The 24198-nt window shown below is 44.0% G+C and overlaps 1 protein-coding gene across 3 annotated transcripts in view; it reads right to left on the bottom strand.

Moving 5' to 3' along the window:
* Positions 1-6040: 6040 nt before the first annotated feature.
* Positions 6041-24198, bottom strand: part of BLM (BLM RecQ like helicase) — a 125834-nt gene continuing 107676 nt past the window's right edge. For 2 of the 3 annotated variants that reach the window (XM_066238694.1, XM_066238695.1), the window contains 6 exons: positions 22088-22235; positions 15416-15615; positions 14777-14969; positions 11694-11816; positions 9508-9709; positions 6041-6474 (listed from right to left, as the gene is read on the bottom strand). In XM_066238694.1, coding sequence (XP_066094791.1) covers positions 6294-6474; positions 9508-9709; positions 11694-11816; positions 14777-14969; positions 15416-15615; positions 22088-22235 — 1047 coding nt within the window. In that variant the 3' untranslated portion in view covers positions 6041-6293. Of the gene's footprint in view, positions 6475-9507; positions 9710-11693; positions 11817-14772; positions 14970-15415; positions 15616-22087; positions 22236-24198 lie in introns of those variants that run through there. The other variant, XM_066238696.1, reaches the window with a different exon arrangement.

Genomic DNA, 24198 nt, shown 5'->3' with positions numbered 1-24198 from the left:
AAAGATGCCCTGGCTGGGTTGCTCAGTTGGTTAGTGTCAACTCAACATGCCAGGGTTACAGGTTGGATCCCCAGTTAAAGCATATAGCCTGACCTGTGGTGGTGCAGTGGATAAAACGTTAACCTGGAAATGCTGAGGTCACCAGTTCAAATCCCTGGGCTTGCCTGGTCAAGGCACATATGGGAGTTGATGCTTCCAGCTCCTCCCCCCTTCTCTCTCTCTGTCTCTCTCTCCTCTCTAAAAATGAATAAATAAATAAAAAAAAATTAAAAAAAGCATATACAAGAATCAACAAAAAATGCATAAATAAGTGGAACAACAAATCAATGTTTCTCTCTCTATAAATCAATCAATTAAAAAAATGATACAGAGCTTGTTGTAAAAGGTCAAGCCATTAAGAAAAGTAAAATTTGGCCCTCGCTGGTTGACTCAGTGGATAGAACACCAGCCCAGTGTGCAGACATCCTGCGTTCAATCCTTGGTCAGGGCATAGATGAGAAGTGACCATCTGCTTCTTTTTCCTTCTCTCTCTCTCCTCTCCTCCCGCAGCCAGTGGCTCATTTATATAGTTTAAGAGTCAGCCCCAGATGCTGAGGATAGCTCGGTTGGTCCGAGCGTGGGCCTCAGGTGATGAGGATAGCTTGGTTGATTTGAGCATCAGCCCCAGATGGGGGTTGCCAGGTGGATCCCAGTTGGGGTGCATGAGGGAGTCTGTTTCCCCTCTTCTCACTTTGAAAAATGGTAAAAATCACCACTGTTAAGTTGGTTAACAACCTCTCTCACACACATACACACACACAGGTAAAGTAACAAATAAAATCTTTACTAGCCATGTTGTCTGTAGCCTGATTTAGAAAAAAAAGCTTTTTTTTTTCTTCAAGACATACAACTGCTAAGCGCTCTGTGCTTATATAAAGACCTCCCTGTGGCCATGTGGGAACCAGGGTCTGAGCCTGGGAATAATGGCAACAGCGGGACAATAACATGTTGTCCTGTTCATCAACATGCTGTGGATGACTTTATAGGTCAATAAAAAGAGCATTCATCACATGCTCTTAAGTAAAAAAATTAATAGAGTTCATTCTTCTGTGTTGGGTTGGGGGTGTGTGTGTCCTTTGAGGAGTTACTTGACAAGCTTGGAGGCAACGTGGCCTGGAGAGAATACACACGTACACACACACACTCCATATACTGTAGCTCCTGAGCTCAGGGGGCTGAAATGGGGCCTGGACCAGGGGCCCCCAAATTGATCTCAGGCAACAGCATTCTCTTGACTGGGAGGGACAGGGACTATTGGTATTACTGATGCAGAAACACCATCTCTCTGGGACATTTTTAAAGCATGTTGACAGTCCCGTCCCTGTCCCATATCCCCTCCTTGGCCAGTGGGGTCTATTCACTCCTGTCACCTGTTACCCTGAAAGCTGTTACATCTCTCACTGAACAAACAAGAGCCTGCTGCCTATCTGCAGGTATCCAGACTCACTCTCTTCAATCTTTTTCTGACCCTGTGGTCAGAGCAATTTTCTAGTTGCTCAAATCAGATCTTGTCTCTCTCCTGTTCCAGTGCCTTCCCTGGGGACAAATTCATACTCTGCAGCAAGGACCAATTTGGCAGGCTGTCCTACCTCCTTCAGCCTGTCCTGAGCCCTAGGAGTCCCCTCAGAGGCCCTGCTGTGTTCCACCTCGTCTTTTACTTCTGTGCTTCAATTTTGCCTGGTCTCCTCTTGTTCTCAAATTCTCCCCATTCTTCAAGGCTCCAACTTCACTTCTTATAACTCCCAGACTGAACTAGGTCTCACCTGGGGGCTCTCACAGCACCCAAACACCCCAAACACTGTGTCTGTTTTTCTCCTGAAGTGTGTTGGCTGTTTCCCTTACTGATTGTGAACTCACCAAGGACCAGGGCCATTCCTGGGTCTCCACCAAATGTTTGTGAGGTACCTGACCAAAAAGGGTGCCCACAACCACTTTGGGAGGCAAGACCCTGGTATTACATTCATTGTGCAAATGGAAAATTGAGGTTCAGAGAAGCCCCAGAACTTGCAAAGGTCACTCAGCTGGTTTGGAAGAAGCAGGGTTGCTGGGCTGGGCACTGAAGACAAGTGGGGACGGATAGAGCGTGATCTCTGTCCACAGTTCACATTCAGTCACGTAGGTGGTTAAGTCGCAGTGGGGCTCACGTGGGTGGCCTTCTTTCTGGCACAAACTGTTAAACCACAGCCACCGCAGACACTCATGCTTGCTTCGGTCTTGAGGTTAGCAGGCTTACTGCCTTCCAAGTCACGAGAGGCTCACAGCTTCTCTGGGGAGGAGGCCCAAGGGTTCTGGGTGCAAGCAAGACTCCAGCCATAGGTCTATTTCTCAGAAGTGCTTCTTTCCAGGTTGAGATTTCAGTCTGTTAACAAAGGCTCTTCAGACCCTTCCTGAGGGCAGTGAAGGTCACCACCAAGACTCATGGCTCCATTCTCTGGTCTACAAAGGGTCTCCAAGGGAGGCAGGAACCTACAGGTTCCACCAGGGTCTGACTTTTGTGGGGTCTGGAGGTTTTTGGCAGGGGTTTAGACATGAGACCAGGACAGGCTGACTGATGCCTGCAACCTGTGTGTGGGACCCACAGGGACAGAAAGCTATGGTGAACTGCATCCCAAATAGGCCAAGGCCTCGGGGCCATCCAGGTCACTAGATCTTCGGTGGGATTGTAGAAACATGCTGTGATGACACCAAAACCCTACCTTCCACACCTGCAGGCAGGCCACAGGAACACAGCCTCATCCCTGCCTGGGGGTTCTGCCACCCACATGTGCTCTCTGCAGGGCCTATTCCCTGGGAGTTCACTTCCTCCTTCCTTCCTCTCTTGCCAACAGAGATCATGGGCCTGGGAAGAACAGGAAAATGAGACAGCAGGAGCTTTCCAAAGGCCAAGGATATGTGTCCTAGTAGATAAGGTGATACCCTGCAAAAATGTAGAAATTGAATCCATGCCTGACCTGCCGATCTGGAAAACTGAGGTTGCAGGTTCAAAACCCTGGGCTTACCTGGTCAAGGCACATATGGGAGTTGATACTTCCTGCTTCTCTCCACTGTATCTCCCTTCTCTCTCTCAAATGAATAAATAAAATCTTAAAAAATTGAATCCATGCCTTGTAGCAACCAAGAGCTAAGCCCATGGACTGAAGCCCCTAGCAGGGTTGGGTCAGGGACTGGGTCCCCGAGCACATCCCACCAGCCCGCCTCTCTGGACCCTGTCTGTGAAGCCATATAGAGGCTATGGCTGCTGGAGCCTCATGGGGACTCCACCCTGGCCTCTATAAAGGGCCCACAGGCCGCTGTCTTCTGCCAAGGTGAGAGCAGAGGACTTGGTGAGCCCCATGGCTGCTGCTTGGAGGTGGAGAGCCTGGACTGGGATTCTGAGAGCCTCCAAGGATAGGGTGGGCCTCTGAGCAGCTCCAAACTGTAGGAGTTTCTTATGAAGAGCAAGGGGCCTGGACCACAGTCCTGGCTTCCTCTTCTGGAGAAAAACCGCAGCTCAGCTGCATTGGCTAATTCTGAAGCTTCTGTCCCTAGAGCGAGCCCCAGGGACCTAAAGATTTCAGCAGGTGGCCCCTGGGGCTCTGGATGGAAAATAGGGTTAGAAGAGGCTGGATTGTCCAGGAAAAAAGTAGACCTGGATTCCTTATAATACATTGTCCAAGCTGGAGCACTTTTGAGAAGGAAAGGGTGCTGTCTTAACTATTACACCAGGGCAGTGGATATAAACTGGGACTCTTCAGGGCAAGCCGGGATGTATGTTACCCTACTTACTACCACTTCCTGCCTGTGTGGATAAGAACAATTACATAAGCTCTCTGAATTCTGGTTTCTGTATAAAAAGGGCTAATACCATGTCCCTGCCTCCCAGGGCTAGTGGCAGGGAGGGGGGGTATTTAAAGGAGCAAATTAAATTATGTGACAGTTCCTGTAAGAGACCTTGGCATAGAGTAGGCTCTCCATGTTTTTTCTCTACCTATGAAGTAGTGGGTTCCCTGTCCCTGAAGGTAAAAGTAGAACCTGTCCGTTCTCTTAAGTGAGTTCTCATCTTCCAGCATCCTCCAAAAGCTGGTGGCAAGGGTGGGCCAGTGAAACGTCCTAGGCTGGAAATCCCAGGTGGACTTGTCCCCTCCCGTTCCTGGCTGGTGATTTGGTTACTTATGGAGTGGAATGGTTTTTTTTTTTTTTTTAAAGATTTTATTTATTCATTATAGAGAGAGGGGAGAGAGAGAGAGAGAGAGAGAGAGAAGGGGGGAGGAGCAGAAAGCATCAACTCCCACATGTGCCTTGACCAGGCAAGCCCAGGGTTTTGAACCAGCAACCTCAGCGTTTCCAGGTTGACACCCCATCCACTGCGCCACCACAGGTCAGGCATGGAGTGGAATGGTTTTGCTGTCACCATCTCTTTCTGGCTGGCAGGTTTTGGTCAGGGCAAGTCCATGTGCTGCTGTTCTCCTGAATTTGTCCCATGTGGATGCAGCCATGTTCTCTGGGGAGAGGTGGTGGTGGTGGTGGGTCTGGGAAGGCTGGAGGCTGAATTAAAGGAGGCCACCTGCACTTTCTTGTCCCTGCTCTGGTGCCTGAGGAATTGAACAGAGCCTATTCCAACCCAGAACTTTTAAAAAGAGCCGAGTATGGGCCTTGGCTCTGCCATTTGATCCTGGGGCTGAGTCTGCTCCTCAGAAATGTAAAAGGCGCAGGTGACAGTGCTGTGGGTAGCACTGCGCTGCTCAAAACTTCTACACTCCATCCTTGGCGCTCCCACTACAGACTTTCTGCATCTTCCTGGTTGCCCAGGAGCCCCTGGAGGTGGAATGGACATTCCTAAGGGGATGGTAGTCTCCAGTGTCCAGGCTGATGAGGTCCTAAGTACAGAAATGAATCAGGCCAGAGCCAGGAAGTGACCCAACATCTTTGGTATAAGTTCGGTGCAGAGGCTGCCCCAATCCCTCATAGCCAGTACTATAGGTGGAAGTACAGTATGGCCTTGCTATATGCCCTTGTGCATTGCCAACTCTGCAAGGTGACCTCATGTTGGGGACATTATCTCAGCAGCCTCAACTACTGACTTTGTCCTTCATTTCCTCTCATCACTCCAAGAAGATTCTTCTGTCCACTTTGACTCAGGACTTGTTGGAAAAATGGCGTCTTGAAAAATGTCAACTCTGAAGGCATCCTGAAGTTAATACGCACAGCCCTTAGTAGACTCCTGTCTAGCCAGTCTCCTCTGTTAAATGTGGAGCCCAAAGCCCCATGTGGCAGTCAGTAGGTACAGCACCAAGGGTGGTCCCCTTAGCATGGGAGCAGGATCCACCTCAGTACTGAGCCTTGTGACTCAGGCAGAGGTCACAAGACTCCCAGCCAACTCTGTCCTTAATACTTTTGACCCAGTCTGTGCTTCCTCAGCTCTACCCTCTTAACTGAGGTAAAGAGAAGTGGGACACCAAGGTCACTTACAGTTAAGAAACAGGGTATCTCCAAAAATAGGGTACTGGAGCCGTGAAAAAGAGGTGCCAAAATTCCACTTAAAGACCTTCTGACCAATCAGCCTATTAATGAAGGATAGTCTTAAAAAGTAAGGCCCCTCTAACACTGAAAGACTACACCAACATTTAATATATTCTCACCAACAGAATGTCTGAGCATTCTCTTGTTATTCCCAGATTTGGGGATATTATTCAGTGTTGACTATTCAATAGGCAAAAAAACGGGCATCTCATTGTTTTAATTTATATTTTTAACTAGGCAGATTGAGCATTTTCCACATATTTGTGGACCATTTCATTTTTATTTCTTCTTCTTAGAGCCTATTCATACTTTTTCCTACTGGTTTGACATTTCTTAATGATTTATAGGTACTCTTTGTATATTACAGATATGAATCCTTTATCAATTTCCTTCATTTTCTGTTTTCTAATTTTGTTTACATCTTCTACAGAAACTTTGTTTTACAATGTCCCATGCGTCTTTTCCTTCAACTTGTTTCACGTCATGCTTAGAATTACTCCGATTGAGATGATTCAGCTGCTGCTTCAGACATTCTCAGAAACAACAGCCACAAGGCTTGCAGTGGCAGAAATCATGCTTATTCAAAAGAAAATGTTTATTTAAAAAATAAGAACTGTCACCCCAAGCATTTATTTGAATATTAATAGATATGGGTAAAAAATACAACTGGTGTAAGAAACTAACAGCTTTATGTTCACAGATGGTCAGATGCTGACAAACAAGAAACAAGATCTCTGTACACTGAGATTTGATTGTTATGAAGAAAATGCATAGGCAGGCCTTAGGAACATTCTGTTTACAGGCTTTGGTGGGGCCATAATCCCCAATTTTCTACTGTCTCCTGGTGCTGCCTGAGAACCTCGCACAGCTGATCTTGACCCAAATGTGCTGGAGGGGTTCGTTTTAGGAGATCTCTTTCTGCATGTGGTGGACCCCCTAAAATGTAACAAAGAAAATTGAAATGTTAAATAAAACCCAAAGTGAACAGTCTTTCTTCTCTCAACCTGAAAGAACTGCCTAGCCCAAGATTTTCTGTGATCTTATGTGTCTCTCTGCCTATAAAGCCCCTGGGAAAGGTCAGTTTCCTTTACAATTCAAGGAGGAAAGACTGCTGCTCTTCGGACAAAGCTGTCTCCCTAAAATGTCAAGGATTGTTTCTGAATTCTATGACTTGAAGCCAATCTTTGTGCCTTTTCTCCAACCATACCTTTCACAGCTGATATCAGACTCCTCACTCCGGACAACAAAGCCCAAATCCACATTCCCAGGTCTATTCTGACTAAATAAAGAAAGCGAAGGTACTTGTTTTAAGGCTCCAAACGCCCAGATAACAGACACTCTGGAATTACTGTGCTTGAACAGTCCAGAGAAAGGTAGCTGGGAGTGTGGGGCTTGGACGGAGCAGAGTGGAGCCTCTTCCTGCCCAGCCCCAGCCAGAGGAAGGCTGCAGATGTGGTTCCCTGAGAGGCCTCGAGCCGCTCGGGTCTGGCATGCCTGTCCCAGCCACGTCGCCAGCAGCTTGCTGGACTGCCTACACTCCCCGATCTGTGTGCTCGCACCTCCCACTCGTTGCCTTTAAAGCCAGGGAAGAAGCCCCTGCCACAGTCTATTACAAAGTCTTTCCAGCACCTCACTTCCCTCACTGGCCTGATCATGGCTATTCTTTTTTCCTCCCACCAAAATAAAACATTAAAAAAAAATCACAGGGCCACATGTTTACAAGGATAAAAGCCGGCAGCTTTCTCTATAGAAGCCTTTTCTTACACAAGTATTTCCTGTTGCTTTGCAACCATGCTGAATTCCTGCCCAACACTAATTCCTTAGCATTGAGGCAGGCAAGTGGCCTCCCACCTCTGAAATTCAGGAGGTGGTAACGGCATCCTGGTGGGGCTAGGGCTAGGCAAAGAGTGGTTTGCTCCAGGGCAGTTCTACTGCAGAACTGGCAAAGATGTGCAAAACCAGCAGAGAAGCAGCCTCTAATTTCCCTATGCTGATTTCCTGCTGAGAAATTAAGCCCCAAGCAAAAACCTGCTGTTTCTGTTGACTTCCAGAGCAAATCTGCCAACAGCAGCCTCCATCTCACCGGGCCATCCATTTTATCCCCACTTACGAAGCCCAGAACACTACTCATTCACTGTGATATTCTGAAGACGTAAAATGCTGAGGTCAGGGCAGAGAGTTAAGGTCCCTAGCCAAGAGCCGTGTTTATTCTGTCACTGTGCAGAGATTCAACCAGGTGAGCAGGGTGGAAACTGTGGGAACTATCTTCCAGAGAGGCTTGGGTAAAAACCAAGAAGAATAAAGTACAGATCTACAAAGAGGCTGTTACAAAGGTAAAAGGAAGTTACAAAACTTTCTGGTTTTAGCCAGCAGGGATCAGAGAAGAATCCCAGTGTAGACACATGGGCTAATTAAAAACCAGCACCAACACTGGGACTGGCTTTTGGACAAGTGTGAGCTTTCCTACTTCTTATTAGAACAGGTTCTAAGCTACAGGGCAAAGTGCTTCACTCTTATAAACAAAAGTTGTGGAAATTGAATACATGAGCCAATGGTAATGAGTACTAAAATAAGGTTTGCTTTGTTCTAACCAGTAAAAATGAGAAAATCATAAGCAATAAAATATTTCCTAATTTTTGTGAGCAGTGTAGTTTTAAAGGACTCTGCATGGATGCGGTGCAGAGATAAAAGTGCTCAGGGAAGGCGTGGGCAAGCCAGTGTGCAATCCTACCTGGGAAGCAGAGACCAGGCTGGTAAGGCCTCATAAGCCTTCCCCAGGGCCGGCCTCAGTTTCTCATCACCCCAGGGGGCTGCTCCAGATGTCTTTTAAGGACTCTTACTCTGTGAGGGCTCCTGAGAAAATGAGTATTACCCATAATACTCATTATAAAATGTCCCCACTGAAGAACATCTGCTGGTGACTTACACATTAAAAACCACAAAATTAAACTAACATTTACTAATGCCTTTAATTTCTGTACCCTGGCAGAAGGATCAGTGCATACAAGATGTTTGTTTATGGACTTAAAAGAAAATGACAATTTGGTAACATTTGCCTTCCCCTCTCTTCCTTCACTCAATTTTTGTTTTTTTATTACCCAGAAGAAACAGAGGTACAAAAACTGCACCCAACAGATTGCAAAAATTTACTAAGGACTTGTTTCCCATTTCTGGAAGCATTTCTGTGACAATATGCAGTTATCTGGGGCCAATGTCCAGACTGATGGGATGGTCACAAGCCTGTCAGACCTTACCTACATGGCGAGGACAGAGGATGTCCTTGCAGAAGACAGGAAAAAGGCTGTCAGAAACAGTGCAATTATGAAGAAATATGAATGCTGCCCAGATCATCACCCAGCACCTCACAATACTTATCTTTCTTCCCCCCTGGTGTGCAGACAGTGCCCTGTGGCAGACAAGTCCCAGGCCAGGGGCCAGGTTCGTGTGCAAAAGGGAGAATGGAAGCCATTCATGCAGCCCCTCAAGGCCTGGCTGCCTGACCCTTTGGCTCTCCTGCTGTGGCTTCCTCTCCACTGCCCTGCATAGACTGAGAGGTTGGCTTTCCCAGGTATGAATGAATGGCAGGTAGAGGCCCACAGATTCTGCCACAAAAAAATGTAGCAAGGGTTGACAGAAATGTAAAAGCAATAAGAAAATAGAATCCCCTGTTTATTCTGCTAGTATTTATAGATTTACAGTATTTTAGATAAAAACAAATTTTTCCCCAAGTTAAGGTCAAAATTGGAATTTCTGCAAACTAGAAAATTTGAGTGATAACTGACTTAGAAGTAGATATTTTAAAAATCTGAAGCAAATGGTCTTGTTTTGGATCAAACCTTAATCTTTACTTCATTAATTATAGAGGCAACATTTAATAATGGCTTGTTTTAACAGATGCTTGGAGAAAACCAGAACAGCCGTACTTTCCTCCCTTATACCCTACATTGAAGAACATGTCACAGAACTTACACTTTTGTCTTGAAATCACTGAAACCAGTTTTTCTCCTTTTAGACCTTTGGCAGGCTGGTCCCCTTTTCCTCTTTCTTTCATTTTTGGTTTTATTTGCAAAGTAGTGAGAAGATATGGGTGTTTCCTCATTAAACTCCTCAGAGCCATCTCTCCCTTTGCCTCTGCTGCTGGATGGGCTCACCGGCGGGCAACTGTCCTCAGCTACAAATGACAATGCAGACTTTTAGCGAAGAAACCCCACTGGTCCCAGGGCTGTTAGTCTACACAGAGATGCACAAAACGAGGCAGATCAGCTGACACCTACCTGCTTTCCTGGTGTCTTCTCGTCACATGGATTTGACGATTCCGCAAAAACTGAACATTTCTTTTTTTTTATTTCACAAGCCCCAAAGTGTGCTCAATGGAAATTTATTTTTTAAAGGAGAATCAGAATCCATTTAAAAATCTGACACTTTAAATTTAAATAAAGACCTCAGGTTTAGTTCATACTCTGCTGCATATAACCTATGCCTATTTGGGTAGTTAATCCTGTTAACCACTTTGAAAAGTATAATGTGCTATATAAGAGTTTTATTTATCATTTTACACATGCTGAAAAATAACCCAATATAAAGACCTGCCCTTTAAGCAACAGTTACTTAGTAAATGAACATCAGAAAATTCCAGATCATATTTTACTCTTCAAAGACAAACACTTCTTTGCATAACAGTTGTGAACATTTCACAAACCATGCAGGAAATGGGTCTGCATAGAGCACACGTTTGCAAATGTGGTAATTTTACACAGGTATTTGCATCCCAACACACTGAAAGATCACGAAACTTTCCTACAGGTCAGTAAGGTCCTTCTCTAGTTAACAAAGAAAGGTATTTCTTGGCTGGTCTGGTTCACCCTCAGGCAGCTCTGCTGCCTGGTAGAAAGGACAGGAAGGGCCTTGTCCCTCCAAAACTGATTCACACAGAAAGGCACTATATCTGGAGCAAAGAGTGCTGTCATCCCAGCTACAGGACTTTGGGGAAATGAAAAGGTCTCACCCATTTCCACCTGTAAAATGGGTGTGAGAACTGAGTGATATAAAATAGGCAAAGCGCTGGCACAGTGCCTGTCTTTCAACAGTGACAGTGATTGTCACCACTAGCTGTTTCCACAGAGTAACAAGTTATTATAGTAAACAAACACAAAGTTCCTACCAAGAAACTGTCAGCATAGTTAAAACAAGGCTTTTAATGGAATAACTATACAGAGGAATTCATGAAAACCCTACTTTTCAGCATTTTGTTAATGGATTAAAAATGATTGTGAACAGACAGAATTTGAAACACCTGCTCACTCATTTCTCAGCCTGCTTACCATTTCCAATAGCCTCGAGGAGAAACGCTTATGGTGATCCCGTAGAGAAACAGGAAAAAACATTGAACTTGGCCTGTCTGCTGTGTCTCATCATGTGGCAGTAGGTTAGAAGAGGAAGTAAGACTTCTGTGTTTGTCCTGTCTACATCTTTCTTTATTCTAGATTTTCTCTTAGTCGGTGCTTTTTATAGCTCTGTGATGAGGTCTGTAATTAGAGGTACTCTATGACAGGCCTAATGTAACCTTTGGGAATATCTGCTAATGATTCACTGACTCGGGCAGAATCTTTCAATGGCTAATAACAATAAGATTATCTAGCATTAAATTCCATGTTCATTTTTCCAAAATATTTAAACTCCACTCTTAAAAATTTTATCTCTACACATGCTTTTCAGATAACATGTTCCTTCCTCATATTAGAAAACTGCAACACAAAGAGGTTATTTGTGGCCTGCCAAGGACCACAGATTGCGAGGGTGGGGCAGGCCGGGGCACTGCACCTAGCCTTCCTGATTTCTCGGGCATTTGCCTTAACAGAACCAGCAACTTTTGGGCTGAAAGGTCCTCCTATTAGCAGTTCCAGTAGCTAGCATCTCCCAGAGGGCCTATTAGCAGTTTCAGTAGCTGGCATCCCGCAGGGGGCCTAAGCACCAGTGTCCTAAAAGAGGTGCCTGGCACACCACTGAGGGCAGCCCTGAACACCTGGGCATCTGTGTGATAAGGTGTAGGAAGTGTGAACACGACCCAGAAACCAGAAAATTTTAATTCAGTGAGATGTATTGCTTAACATTAGAACAGGCTTTTAGAAAACACATTATTTGGCTGTATACTGAACCTGGCAATGTCCACTCCGAGTATTTCTGTAATATTGGAATCACTTCGGCACCATATTTTTCCAGTTTGTCTTCAGTAACACCATCAATTTGAAGCAAAACCTCAGGATCAGAAGATAAAGATTCTGTGCATGAACATAAAATCAGGAATTAAAATTACCACCAACAAAAAGCCCACTGAATTTATGCTCATTCACCCATTCAGCACACATTTGTTAAGTGCCAACCAACTGCAGAGCACCAGGCACTTAGGCCAACCTTCTACAAGGCAGTTGGTGCCAACAGAGGCAGCAGACAGACCCAGAAGGTAGGAACCCATCATCCAATTCTAGCAGCAAAGGTACGTTAAGTTAGGGCAGAGGGAAGGGAGAACAAAGGATGTGGGGAAACTGGAGAGGACACCAGTACACTGCGCCTCAGAGTTTAACCAGACTTTGCTTTGTTCTCACAATAAAGACTGCGTAGAACACCCACATTCATGTTTCCAGCTCTGACTTCTCCCCTGCACTCCAGACTTGTGTATCCAACTCAGGAAGACAGTAACTCGCCTGATAGGTAGTGGCAAAGCGGATAGAGAGAAGACCGGGAATACTGAGGTCCCTGGTTTGAAACCCTGAGGTCACCGGCTAGAGCACGGGCTCAATGGCTTGAGCATGGGCTTGCCAGCTTGAGTAGAGCATCATCAACATGATCCCAAGGTCGCTGGCTTGAGCACGGGGTCACTGGCTAGGCTTAAGCCCCCTGCTAGAGGCACATTTGAGAAGCAATATCAATGAACAACTAAAGTTACCCAAGTACGAGTGATGCTTCTCATTTCTCTCCTCCCTCTCTCCCTCTCTTCCTTCCTGTCTCTTTCTCACTCTCTCTCTCTGGAAAAAAAAAGAAGACTGTAACTGAATTCATATATCCCCACCCCCCCAACCCAAACCCGCTCTTCCTCCAGTCTTTCAGCCTGTGGGGTGAGGCAGGTAATTTGACTTTAACAAGTAGGCTGTTGAGTCCTCTGCATATAGATGGCACATCAGTCTTTTAGCTGGACAAGCCTGTCATTTTAAAGAGCACTCTAGCTGCTGTATGGAAAATGGTTTATAAAAGAAAAAGTGGAAACTGGGAGTCCAGTGGGAGCCACTGAGGAGCAAGCGAGGATGCAGTGAATCAGGATGTAGCAATGGAGACAGAAGAGATGAATTCGGATGCGTTTCATAGGCTGGTCTGGAGGAGTCATTGATGCACTGGCTATGGGGAGTGAGGGAGTCATAATTCCTACATATTTGACTTGAGCAAAGAGTGGATTTCAAGTCTGTGATTTTTATATAATTTCTATGTTTAGAGGAAAAGGACGAGACCTTTGGGATGAACTAGAAGGTTTATGGAGAAAGTTAGTGGAAGACAAAGTGGGAAAGGCAAGTAGAAATGCAGATCCAAGTATAAATTCAGGACTTTGTACTTTATCTGGAGAGCTGTTGGAGTTTCAGCAGAGGTTTTGAAAGATTGAAATGTGTATCATGTGCATATCTGAAGTTAAGGAGACCAGTTAGAGAATGACACTAATAGCCTAGATACAAAATACAGTATTCTGGCCTTGGCTGGTTGGCTCAGCGGTAGAGTGTCAACTTGGCGTGTGGAAGTCCTGGTTCAATTCCTGGTCAGGGCACACAGAAGAGGTGACCATATGCTTCTCCTTCCCGTCCCCCTTCACTTTCTCTCTTCCCCCCACCCGCAACCATGGCTCAATTGATTTGAACATGTTGACCCCAGTCACTGAGGACAGCTCTGTGGAGTCTCTGTCTCAGGTGCTAAAAATAGCTCAGTTGTGAGCATTGGCCCCAGATACAGGTTGCTGGGTGGATCCCAGTTGGGGCATATGCGGGAGTCTGTCTCTGTATCTCCCCTAATCTCACTAAAACAAACAAAAACAACAACAACACTGTATTCTATCAATTCTAAGATACACTTATTCACAGTTTGACTTTCCTAAAGTCAAGATGGGTCTCACAAATGCTGATGGTTGAATGGCAGCAGTACTGTGGTGGCTGCTGCATCCACAGCGGGACCGCAGTGCTACTACCTGACATGCTGAGTTTCACTGACACATATAATGTCTACGAAAGACTAGACTCTGATTAGCACTGAAAAAGTGACTGAAAGCAGAAAACCTCAAAAACAGAGAAATGGGGAATAAATTTGGCATTAATAAAGCAAATATGTTTTTGAGGAAATGACAATTCCATAGTTTTTTTGCACACAACAACCAATACTTTACACAAGCTGAAAAAGAAGATGCCTAAAGTCAATAAAGCAGTGTTATATGTGTGTCATTGAAGATGAGCAACCCTGGCACTCTGTGCTACCCTCAGAAAAACGAGACCATCACATCAGAATGAGTAACAAGGATTCTGCTGAAAATACTTGGGAAAATGGTGGAACACATTGAAAAAGGCAGTGTCGAAACTAACATTTTCAATGACATAAGGGAAAACAAAGACATGGTCAACCAAGTCAAAAAATGATTTGGAAGAGTCAGGTTTTGAATGTGAATTTTTATAAGTATGTGACAACTTATTTTTCAGGGACTCTGCTATTAGAATTAGGTTGAGCTATCTGAAGCCATGGCAGTAACTCAGGAAACGGTATTTATTAACTGAAGACCTAGTAAAGCGTCAGCTCTGGATTCAAGAAGCATAAAACATAACCTCTTTTCATAAGGAACTTAGCTCCCCCTTGCAAAAACATCGGTACATAACATAGCTACACACCATAAAGACAAGCTAAAAATGGACACAAAGCCATCAAAGTAACATCTGGTGTTACAGACTGCAATTACCCATATTCTAACATTCAGCACTAGAGAAAAGTACAAAATCAAAATTTTATCATGTGTCTGAATAACAAAGTAATGTATATAACTTAGAGTATATTTTATCTCAAGAATAAGTTTGAATGGTTTCTCTGAGCTTTCAATTGAGCGGTTAAATGAAAATAATGCAAAAGACTGAGACATATTTATGCACTTAAAAAGTTTCTAAGCAAGATGAACTTTTGCCTACTAACTGTGCCACGTAAGAGAAGACTTATACCCACCTACCTGCAAGCTTCTTGAGAGTGACAGTGTTGAAGATATTAAAGTAATGAACACCAAAAACTTTTCCCAGAGATTTGCAGACTTCTGTAAGTTCTCTAAGACATTTCTTAACCACCTCTTCTCTCTGAGAAACCTTCATCACTAAGGCTTTTTGTTTTTTTATACGGCTGGAATTTTCCGTTTCCATGAAGTCTACCTTTGTGTGAGAGAAAGAGAGATCGCAGGAGTGGGTGTGTGCTCATTTGTATCCAAAAAGGGGCTTTAATTTAATACTTAATGGCATTTTGAGGGGATATTTCTGTTACAGCAGGTAGACAGTAAGGCCCCTAGGAATAGGGGCTATGTCTTCTCCACCCTTATATTTCCAATGGCCAGCACAGAACTGCTTCTTGGTAAATATTTTATAAACAAGTGACAATTTAGTGATCTGATAGCCCATTAAATTCACTTTAACAGATATTACATTACTTGGATTCAATTTTAAGATCCCTTTGCAAATTAAGAGAAACAATATATTGATATAGGACAGTATAAATAAATTCAATATCTATAAGCTTTGGAAAAGACAGTTTAATTTGCAGTAATGTTTTTGTCTACTCACTGTGAAATAATAGAATGAAACAAATATTTAAAATACCATACCTTCAACTGGCCGTTTAGTAACATTTGGGCTTTACTTCCAGGCATCACATAGGCAATGGGTTGGTCAACAGCATTGATAAATAAGTCCTCATCCAAGATCTTGTCAAGTATCAGCTTTTTAAAAAGTCTTTCAGCATTGTGTCGTGAATACACAGATCCCTTTCCAAATATGCCTGACTGAATTTTTGCACTCTTACTCCCTGATGAGAAGATAAAAGAAGTTAAGATTAGAAAATGTAAGTATATCATAACCCTCTAATGAATGAGGCTGAAAAGGTCATTTATAGGTAGGTCTGGATAAATGGAATAAGTAATCTACTCCAAAGGAAAACCCATGGCACAGATACTCATTCCCATAAAATGAGAATATTTGAGTAGAACTCTAAAATTTCTATGGTTATATGTACTTTTCTTCATCTTTTTTTTAGATTGATTTTTAGAGGGGGGAGGGTAGAAGCAGGAAGCATCAACTTGTAGTAGTTGCTTCCTGTATGTGCCTTGATCAGGCAGGCCTAGGGGTTTGAACCAGTGACCTCGGTGTTCCAGGTTGATGCTTTATGTAGTACGCCACCATAGGTCAGGCTCCTCATCTTTTTATAACATAAATTGACCAGAAAAAGCACAAAAGAAAGTTTGTCATTTAGGATGTTGCATGAAAATTAAAAAAAAAAATTTTAATTGATTTTAGAGAGAGAGAGAGAGAGAGAGAGAGAGAGAGACATCAATTTGTTCCTACATGTACCCTGGCGGGAAATTGAACCGGCAATCTCTGTACTTTCAGTAATGCTCTGACCAACCACGCTATCCAGCCAGGGCTAGGCTGTTGCATTCATAGCTCATAAAAATAACATTAGAGCAAAGAAATGACAGATTGGAGTTTTTATAAACTTTAATAGCTTCATTTCACTGTGCTCTGTTAGAATAACTGCATTATTGATCTAGTCACAAAAAAATTTTGACAATTAATTTTGGTCCTGTATTGAAATCACTACTCATTTATAATCAAAGTATCTAAGTCCATACTTTTTATCACCCTCACAGATTTCAAACCTGAAGCATACCACTCCACAGACTGCACACTTCCCACCTCCCCCATGGGCTGAAGCACCCCTGGGCTGGATCTCTGGTTTCACAGTCAGCTGCTGTAACTACTAACACCTTCATTGTAAATACAATTTTTAGTATTAACAACCTAGGGAAGCCTTGTGAAACTGATTATAATCAGAATTAAGTTACTTTATAAAGCTTTAGCTCTATTTTTTTTTAAAGATTTTATTCATTTTTAGAAAGAGAGAGAGAGGAGGGAAGAGCAGGAAGCATCAACTCTCATATGTGCCTTTACCAGGCAAGCCTGGGGTTTTGAACTGGTGATCTTAGCATTCCAGGTTGGTGCTTTATCCACCGTGCCACCACAGGTCAGGTCAGGCAAGCGTTAGCTCTATTTTAAGAGTTCCAAATAATTACATTATTATAAATTTCAGTTGCCTTCAGGCCACAGATGTTGAATGATTTAAGTCTTACTTTCTTCAAGTGATTTGTATCCCTAGAATGTCACATTATAGGATCAGGACTACTGACTGCCCTAGTAATTGTGAGCTGGGTGATATGAACCAACCCTAGTGCTGAGGATAATTTAAAAAGCTAGATAAAACATAATTTTTAAAAAATATAAAAGAACTAATGAGAAACTGAAGAATGTGTCAGGAAAATGTCTGATTTAGTCATCTTTAGGAATCTAAACGAAAGGTACAATCAAAGCTGTAGTTGAAGGTGTATTTAAAAGGCTATTTAATACACAATATTTGTAATAGAAAAATATTCCTGCCCTGGCCGGATAGCTCTATTGGCTGGAGCGTTGTTCCAATGTGCAGAAATTGCTGGTTCAATCCCCAGTCAGGATCATATAGGAACAGATTGATGTTCCTGTCTCTCTTTCTCTCCACCTTCCTCTAAAATCAATCAATCAAATAAAATAAAAGGCCCTGGCCGGTTGGCTCAGCGGTAGAGCATCGGCCTGGCATGCGGGGGACCCGGGTTTGATTCCCGGCCAGGGCACATAGGAGAAGCGCCCATTTGCTTCTCCACCCCCCCCTCCCTCTCTGTCTCTCTCTTCCCCTCCTGCAGCCAAGACTCCATTGGAGCAAAGATGGCCTGGGCGCTGGGGATGGCTCCTTGGCCACTGCCCCAGGCGCTAGAGTGGCTCTGGTCGCTCGTGGCAGAGCATCGCCCCCTGGTGGGCAGAGCCTCGCCCCTGGTGGGCGTGCCGGGTGGATCCCGGTCGGGCGCATGCGGGAGTCTGTCAGACTGTCTCTCCCCGTTTCCAGCTTCAGAAAAAAAAAAATAAATAAATAAAATAAAATAAAAAAGTATGTCCTAATATAGGACTACTTAGATACATTTCATCAACATGATCAAACATAAATTATTAAAAACTACTTTAGAATAAAAATTAAATGCTTACATCTTGTTATATAAAAATGATATAAACTTACGCACAATATAAACGTGATTGTAACCACACACATGACAACACTAGCAGTTTTTTCTGAAGAAATTTGTATTTTTTGGTTTTCTACATATTGCAACATAGAGTAATCACGTATCACTCCTATAAAAAAATTATTTTATCTGCAACCCTTTGTTGTCCCTGAAAAAGGTCCAAACTAGGACAAGGCAAGAATGCAGAAAGGGAAGACCAATACTAAAAGCTGCTTTTATCCTCAGGAATGAGCAGATCCTCCGAGGAAACAGCTGAGAAGCTAAGCAAACCATCTTCCTACTTCAGTCTGGGCTATCAAATAAAAAAACCCCAAACCTGTTAATTTGCTTTATATAGTTAATTAATGTGATGTATGGGGAAAAATTAAACATAGTAGAGAAGGGTTTATAATTAAAAGCAACATACCTCTGTCCCACCGTTGCCCTCCCCAGTCTCACTGCCCTTTCCAACAGTTTCTAAGCATGTTTAAAGTCTGTATGTTGACTCCCACTGTTACAGCTGAGCAACAGTTCATGACAAGTCTATCTTTTTTTTTTAAATTTATTAATTTCAGAGAGGAAGGGAGAGATGGGGAGAGAAGAGACAGAGAAAGAGAGAGATTGATTTGCTGTCCTACTTATTTGGTGCCTCTCTTGATAGTTAAACTTCAGGGGCAGGTTAAACTTTTTAGGTGGATTTCCTATTATTGTCTGTCTAGGTCTATGCCCCCCCCCCAAACTCCTCCCATAAATGGAGACATCCAGTTATCAAGTTTGCTTTTGAGTAAGCAGGTAGGACCAGACGTTAGGTGGACTGAGTGCCCCCCACTTGCCACTCAGGGGCTCTGCCCCTAACCCAGCTGCTTTTCTACTCCTCAGGCTGGGTTGCTCAGTGGATAAAGCATCAACCTTGCACACTAGAAGTCGCAGGTTCGATCCCCAGGTCAGGGCACACACGAAATGCAATCAGTGAGTACACAACTAAGTGGAACGAGTCAATGCTTCCCTCTCATTCCTTCTTTTCCCCTCTCTCCCTCATGAATGGAAAATTAAAAAAAAACCCCACTAAAAATTCATAGAAAGAAATAAAGAATACCAACAATAAAGAGTTAGGGAGTAAAAACTTTCTCTACTGGTAGGTTGAGTAGTTGGGGACCTGCAAATTAAACTGTCAAAAGACAGGTTTAATCATGTATGTTAAGTGGGTTCACAACTCAAAGGGTCAGTTGGGGCTTGAATACCATTTTAATAAGGGAAGGGGAGGAGAGAAATGACACTTTTGGTAGTTTATTTTTGTTCCACAATAATTGGCAGGCTGTATTTGATACAGTGCTTGTGTGGGCACTTTCAACTGCCCCCTCCTACTGTGCCTCTCCTGCTTTCCCTCCTACTGCCTGTACGTTTGGACTTCAAGTCTGAGGCCGACTGATAGTGGGCTTTGCCTGGATGATAGTCCTAGTCTGTTCTTACTCCTACATTTACTTTGCATCCTGGTTTACTGCACTCATTCTATTTGTCAACATGCTTCCATCCATTTCCCCAATGTGAGGATGGTCTCTGGTTCTCTATGCTGTTAACAGATTTAATTCCTTACTTTATTTCATTATTATTATTTTATAGGGCCTCAAGCAAAAAAGGACTGATATTTATGCTCAAGCTGCCATCCTAAACTGAAAGTTAGTTAACGGTCAATTCTCTAAGCAAGTTGTAGTCCACTAACTCAGGCGAAAACTGTGTAAGTCTCATAACTTACTTATTTTTTGGCCCTGGCTAATAGAGCGTCAGCCTGGCGTGTGGAAGTCCCATGTTCGATTCCCAGTCAGGGCACACAGGAGATACACCCATCTGCTTCTCTAATCCGCCCCCTCTCTCTTCTCTCTTTCTTCCCCTCCTGCAGCCATGGCTTGATTGGAGTGGGTTGGCCCTGCTTGCAGGCACTAAAGAAGAGCTTGGTTGCTGAGCAACAGAGCATCGTCCCTCAGTGGGCTTGCTGGGTGGACACCAGCCAGGGAGCATGCAGGAGTCTGTATCTCTGCCTCCCCTCCTCTCACTGAATTAAAAAAAAATTATTTACTTATTTTTTGTGTGTAAGTTTTATTATTATTATTATTTTTATTGATTGATTTTATAAAGACGGAAGAAGGGGTGGAGAAGGAAAGAAAGAGAGGAGATGGGGGAGGGGGAAAGGAGGAGAGAGGGGAAAAGAAGGGGAGATGGGAAGGTGAAGAGGAGAAGGAGTGAGACGGGATGGGGCTAGAGGGGAAGGGGGGAAAGATGGAAAAGGGCAGAGAGGGGAAGGGGGAGAAAAGGGGAAGAAGGGGAGAGAATAAAAGGAGGAAAGGGGGGGAGAGAAAAGCATTTATTTATTGCTCTACTTAGCTGGGCATTCATTGGTCACTTCCCGTATATGCCCTGAACACGATGGAAACTACAACTTTGGTGTTTTGGGACAATGCTCTAACTGACTGAGTTGACTGGCCAGGGTCTCTCTCTCTCTCTCTCTCTCCTTCTCTTTTTTATTTTGTATTTTTCTTAAGTTGGAAACAGGGAGGCAGTCAGTCAGACTTCTGCATGTGCCTGATCAGGATCCACCCAGCATGCCCACCAGGGGGCGATGCTCCGCTCATCTGAGGCATTGCTCTGTTGCAACCAGAGCCAGTCTAGCGCCTGAGGCAGAAGCCATGGAGCCATCCTCAGCGCCCAAGCCAACTTCGCTCCAATGGAGCCCTGGCTGTGGGAGGGGAAGAGAAGCAGATGGGTGCTTCTCCTGTGTGCCCTGGCCGGAAATCGAACCTGGGACTCCTGCACGCCAGGCCGATGCTCTACCACTGAGCCAACCGGCCAGGGCCTCTCTCTATTTTTAAAATTTTCTTTTTTGGCCCTGGCTGGTTGGCTCAGTGGTAGAGCGTCAGCCTGGCGTGCAGAAGTCCCGGGTTCAATTCCCGGCCAGGGCACACAAGAGAAGCGCCCATCTGCTTCTCCACCCCTCCCCCTCTCCTTCCTCTCTGTCTCTCTCTTCCCCTCCCGCAGCTGAGGCTCCATTGGAGCAAAGATGGCCCGGGCGCTGGGGATGGCTCCTTGGCCTCTGCCCCAGGCGCTAGAATGGCTCTGGTCGCGGCAGAGCGATGCCCTGGAGAGGCAGAGCGTCACCCCCTGGTGGGCATGCCGGGTGGATCCCGGTTGGGCGCATGCGGGAGTCTGTCTGACTGTCTCTCCCCGTTTTCAGCTTCAGAAAAATACAAAAAAAAAATTTTCTTTTTTGTGTGTGAAAACTCCTCATCTTATGACTTACATAAGTTATATAAAAAATAATTGGCATAATTTGTAAAAACTGACTTTCTTTTCTTATTCAAAAAAGGTTTTATTCTGAAACCTTTTGGTTCTATAAGAAAATACACAAGAGCCTGACCAGGTGGTGGCGCAATGGATAGAGCATCAGAATGGGATGCGGAAAGACCCAGGTTTGAGATCCCAAGCTTGAGCACGGGCTCATCTGGTTTGAGCAAAAGCTCACCAGCTTAGATCCAAGGTCGCTGGCTTGAGCAAGGGGTTACTCGGTCTGCTGAAGGCCCACAGTCAAGGCACATATGAGAAAGCAATCAATGAACAACTAAGGGGTCGCAACAAAAAACTGATGATTGATGCTTCTCATCTCTCTCCATTTCTGTCTGTCTGTCCCTATCTATCCCTCTCTCTGACTCTCTTTCTGTCCCTGTAAAAAAAAAATACACAAGAGATTTTATTTATTTTTAGCGAGCAAGAGATAAAGAGGGATAGACAGGGATATACAGATGAGAGAGATGAGAAGCATCAACTCAACAGCTGTGGCACCTCAGTTGTTCATTGATTGCTTTCTCATATGTGCCAGGGAGCTACAGCTGAGCCAGTGACCCTTTGCTCAAGCCAGTGACCTTGGGCTTAAGACAGCAACAATGGGGTTAGGCCTATGATCCCACGCTCAAGCCAGCAACACCATGTTCAAGCTGGTGAGCCTGTGCTCAAGCCGGATGAGTCTGCACTCAAGCTGGTGACCTCGGGAGTTTTGAACCTGGGTTCTCAGTGTCCCAGACCAATGCTCTATCCACTGCATCACCACCTGGTCAGGCAAGAGATTTTTTTCTATGTACTTGTAATGAATTCTTTAAATATTTAATTTCAAATGATTAACGCAAACTAATAAAACAGATGACTCACCTAAGAAAATGTCAACCAGCATATTCATAGTCAATCTCCCACAAGGACCTGCAGGTTTTATATTTCTTGTTCCTTGTGATGAACTATGTTCTTGAACAAACCTTACAATATTTTTTACATCGTCAGTCACATCTCGTGTCTTATAATCCTGTGAATAAAAAGAGATTACCTTTTGTTATAGTTAAAATAATGGTACCTGGATTACTAGGGTTTAATACTAACTAGTGGTATAATAAACCATTTCCAGGCCCAAAACTGAGGAAGTTTCAAATGTTCATTCTTTTCTAAGAACAATTAGCACTGCATTATACTATATTTATTTTATTCCTGTTTCATAGACATACATCTTATCTTTCAATGACATGTTAGGTAAGAATATTCTTCAACTAAGACAAACAAAACAAAAACCCCCAATAAAACACTCTTTATACCTCCTACTACAGTGGTCTGTCACTTATTGGCTGGCAACTTCTGGAGTGAAAAAGATGCAAATTTGTGATTTTATGATCTCTTTTAGGTCTTTGGTGCCACAGTCTATCCATTTAATTATCTCCTGTCAGTTCACTTTCTCATTCTTCTTTGGACAGTTGTATCCAAACTCTGCCTATTTTCTAAAGCCCCCATCACTATCTGATCTGCTGCTTTCATCTATCTTAGTTCTGCAAACTAGTAAGACCAACCACCTGGCTTCTTTCTCCAAAGCTGTCATCTTCTATGACTCTGTCCATGCAGTTCCTCCATCTTCTAGTCCTTATTCATCTGCCACATTTCAACAACTGAAAGACTAACAAGTTTCTTGTTCTATATGAACTATTGGTAGTGATTCTGAGGCTCTATCTAGAATCACCAAGAAAGAGTGCCCTGTCACTCTCTCCAACATCATTTCCACCTTCCTTCTTGGTGATTTAGTTCACTCCAATGGTCACACCTTCTACTTTTGCCAAACTAATAATAGCAGCTCTTCATTCTGACTACCACTTCCTACCTTTCTAATTCACAACATCTAGGACTGTGACCCCAACAACCCATTGGAACTGCCTATCCACTGATCCTCATCTTCAGATGTTGGCCTAAATCAGCTTGAATTCCATAACCAATCCTTATAATACGACCTTTCATATACCTCCAAGTCCTCTGCATTTAGGCCACTTTACATTGCAAGACAGGACACATTAGATGCAGCCCTAGCAGGTTTGCTCAGTGGCTAGAGCATCAGCCCAGCGTGTGGACACCCCAGGTTCGATTCCCAGTCAGGGCACACAGGAGAAGCGCCCATCTGCTCCTCCCCCCCTCTCCCTCTCATCTCTCTCTTTTCCCCTCCTGCAGCGATTAAAGTGAGTTGGCTCCGGGTGCTGAGGATGGCTGCATGGCCTCCGCCTCAGGTAATAAGAGCTCAGTTGCTGAGCACTGGAGCAATGCCCCAGATGAGCAGAGCATCGTCCCCTAGTGGGCTTGCTGGGTGAGATCCTGATCAGGGTGCAGACAAGAGTCTGTCTCTGCCTCCCCTCCTCTCATTGAATAAAAAAAAGAAAAAAAAAAAAGAACAGATTAGATGAAGTTCCCCCCCACCCAGGTCTGCTCCTTTGTAGCTAAACTTGGCTGGAGAAACACACACAACTGCAGTGACTGTTTGCACTTTCAATATATGGCCACAGACCTCAAGTGAACCCTTAACACTGTCAGCTAACCTCCATTACCTCCTTTAGTCCACAACTCCCCCATTCTCTTAGAACAAGAGTCAGCAAATTACTACGACCCAAGAGTTGTACGCCTGTTTTTGTAAATCAAATTTTGTTGGAACACAGCCATAGGAAATGGATGTGTTTATTGTTTATGTCTGCTCTGGAGATAAAATAGCAGTTGAGTAGTATAGTAGTTGTGACAGAGGCTGTGAATCTAAGGCCCAAAACCTTAAAATATTTACTCTCTGGTGTTTTTTTTTTACAGAGACAGAGAGTGAGTCAGAGAGAGGGATAGACAGGGACAGACAGACAGGAATGGAGAGAGATGAGAAGCATCAATCATTAGTTTTTCATTGCATGTTGCAACACCTTAGTTGTTCATTGATTGCTTTCTCATATGTGCCTTGACCGCAGGCCTTCAGCAGACCG

This window comes from Saccopteryx bilineata, chromosome 7, assembly GCF_036850765.1.
Source record: "Saccopteryx bilineata isolate mSacBil1 chromosome 7, mSacBil1_pri_phased_curated, whole genome shotgun sequence".
NCBI lineage: Eukaryota > Metazoa > Chordata > Mammalia > Chiroptera > Emballonuridae > Saccopteryx > Saccopteryx bilineata.
This window is presented reverse-complemented; position numbering and strand designations above follow the sequence as displayed.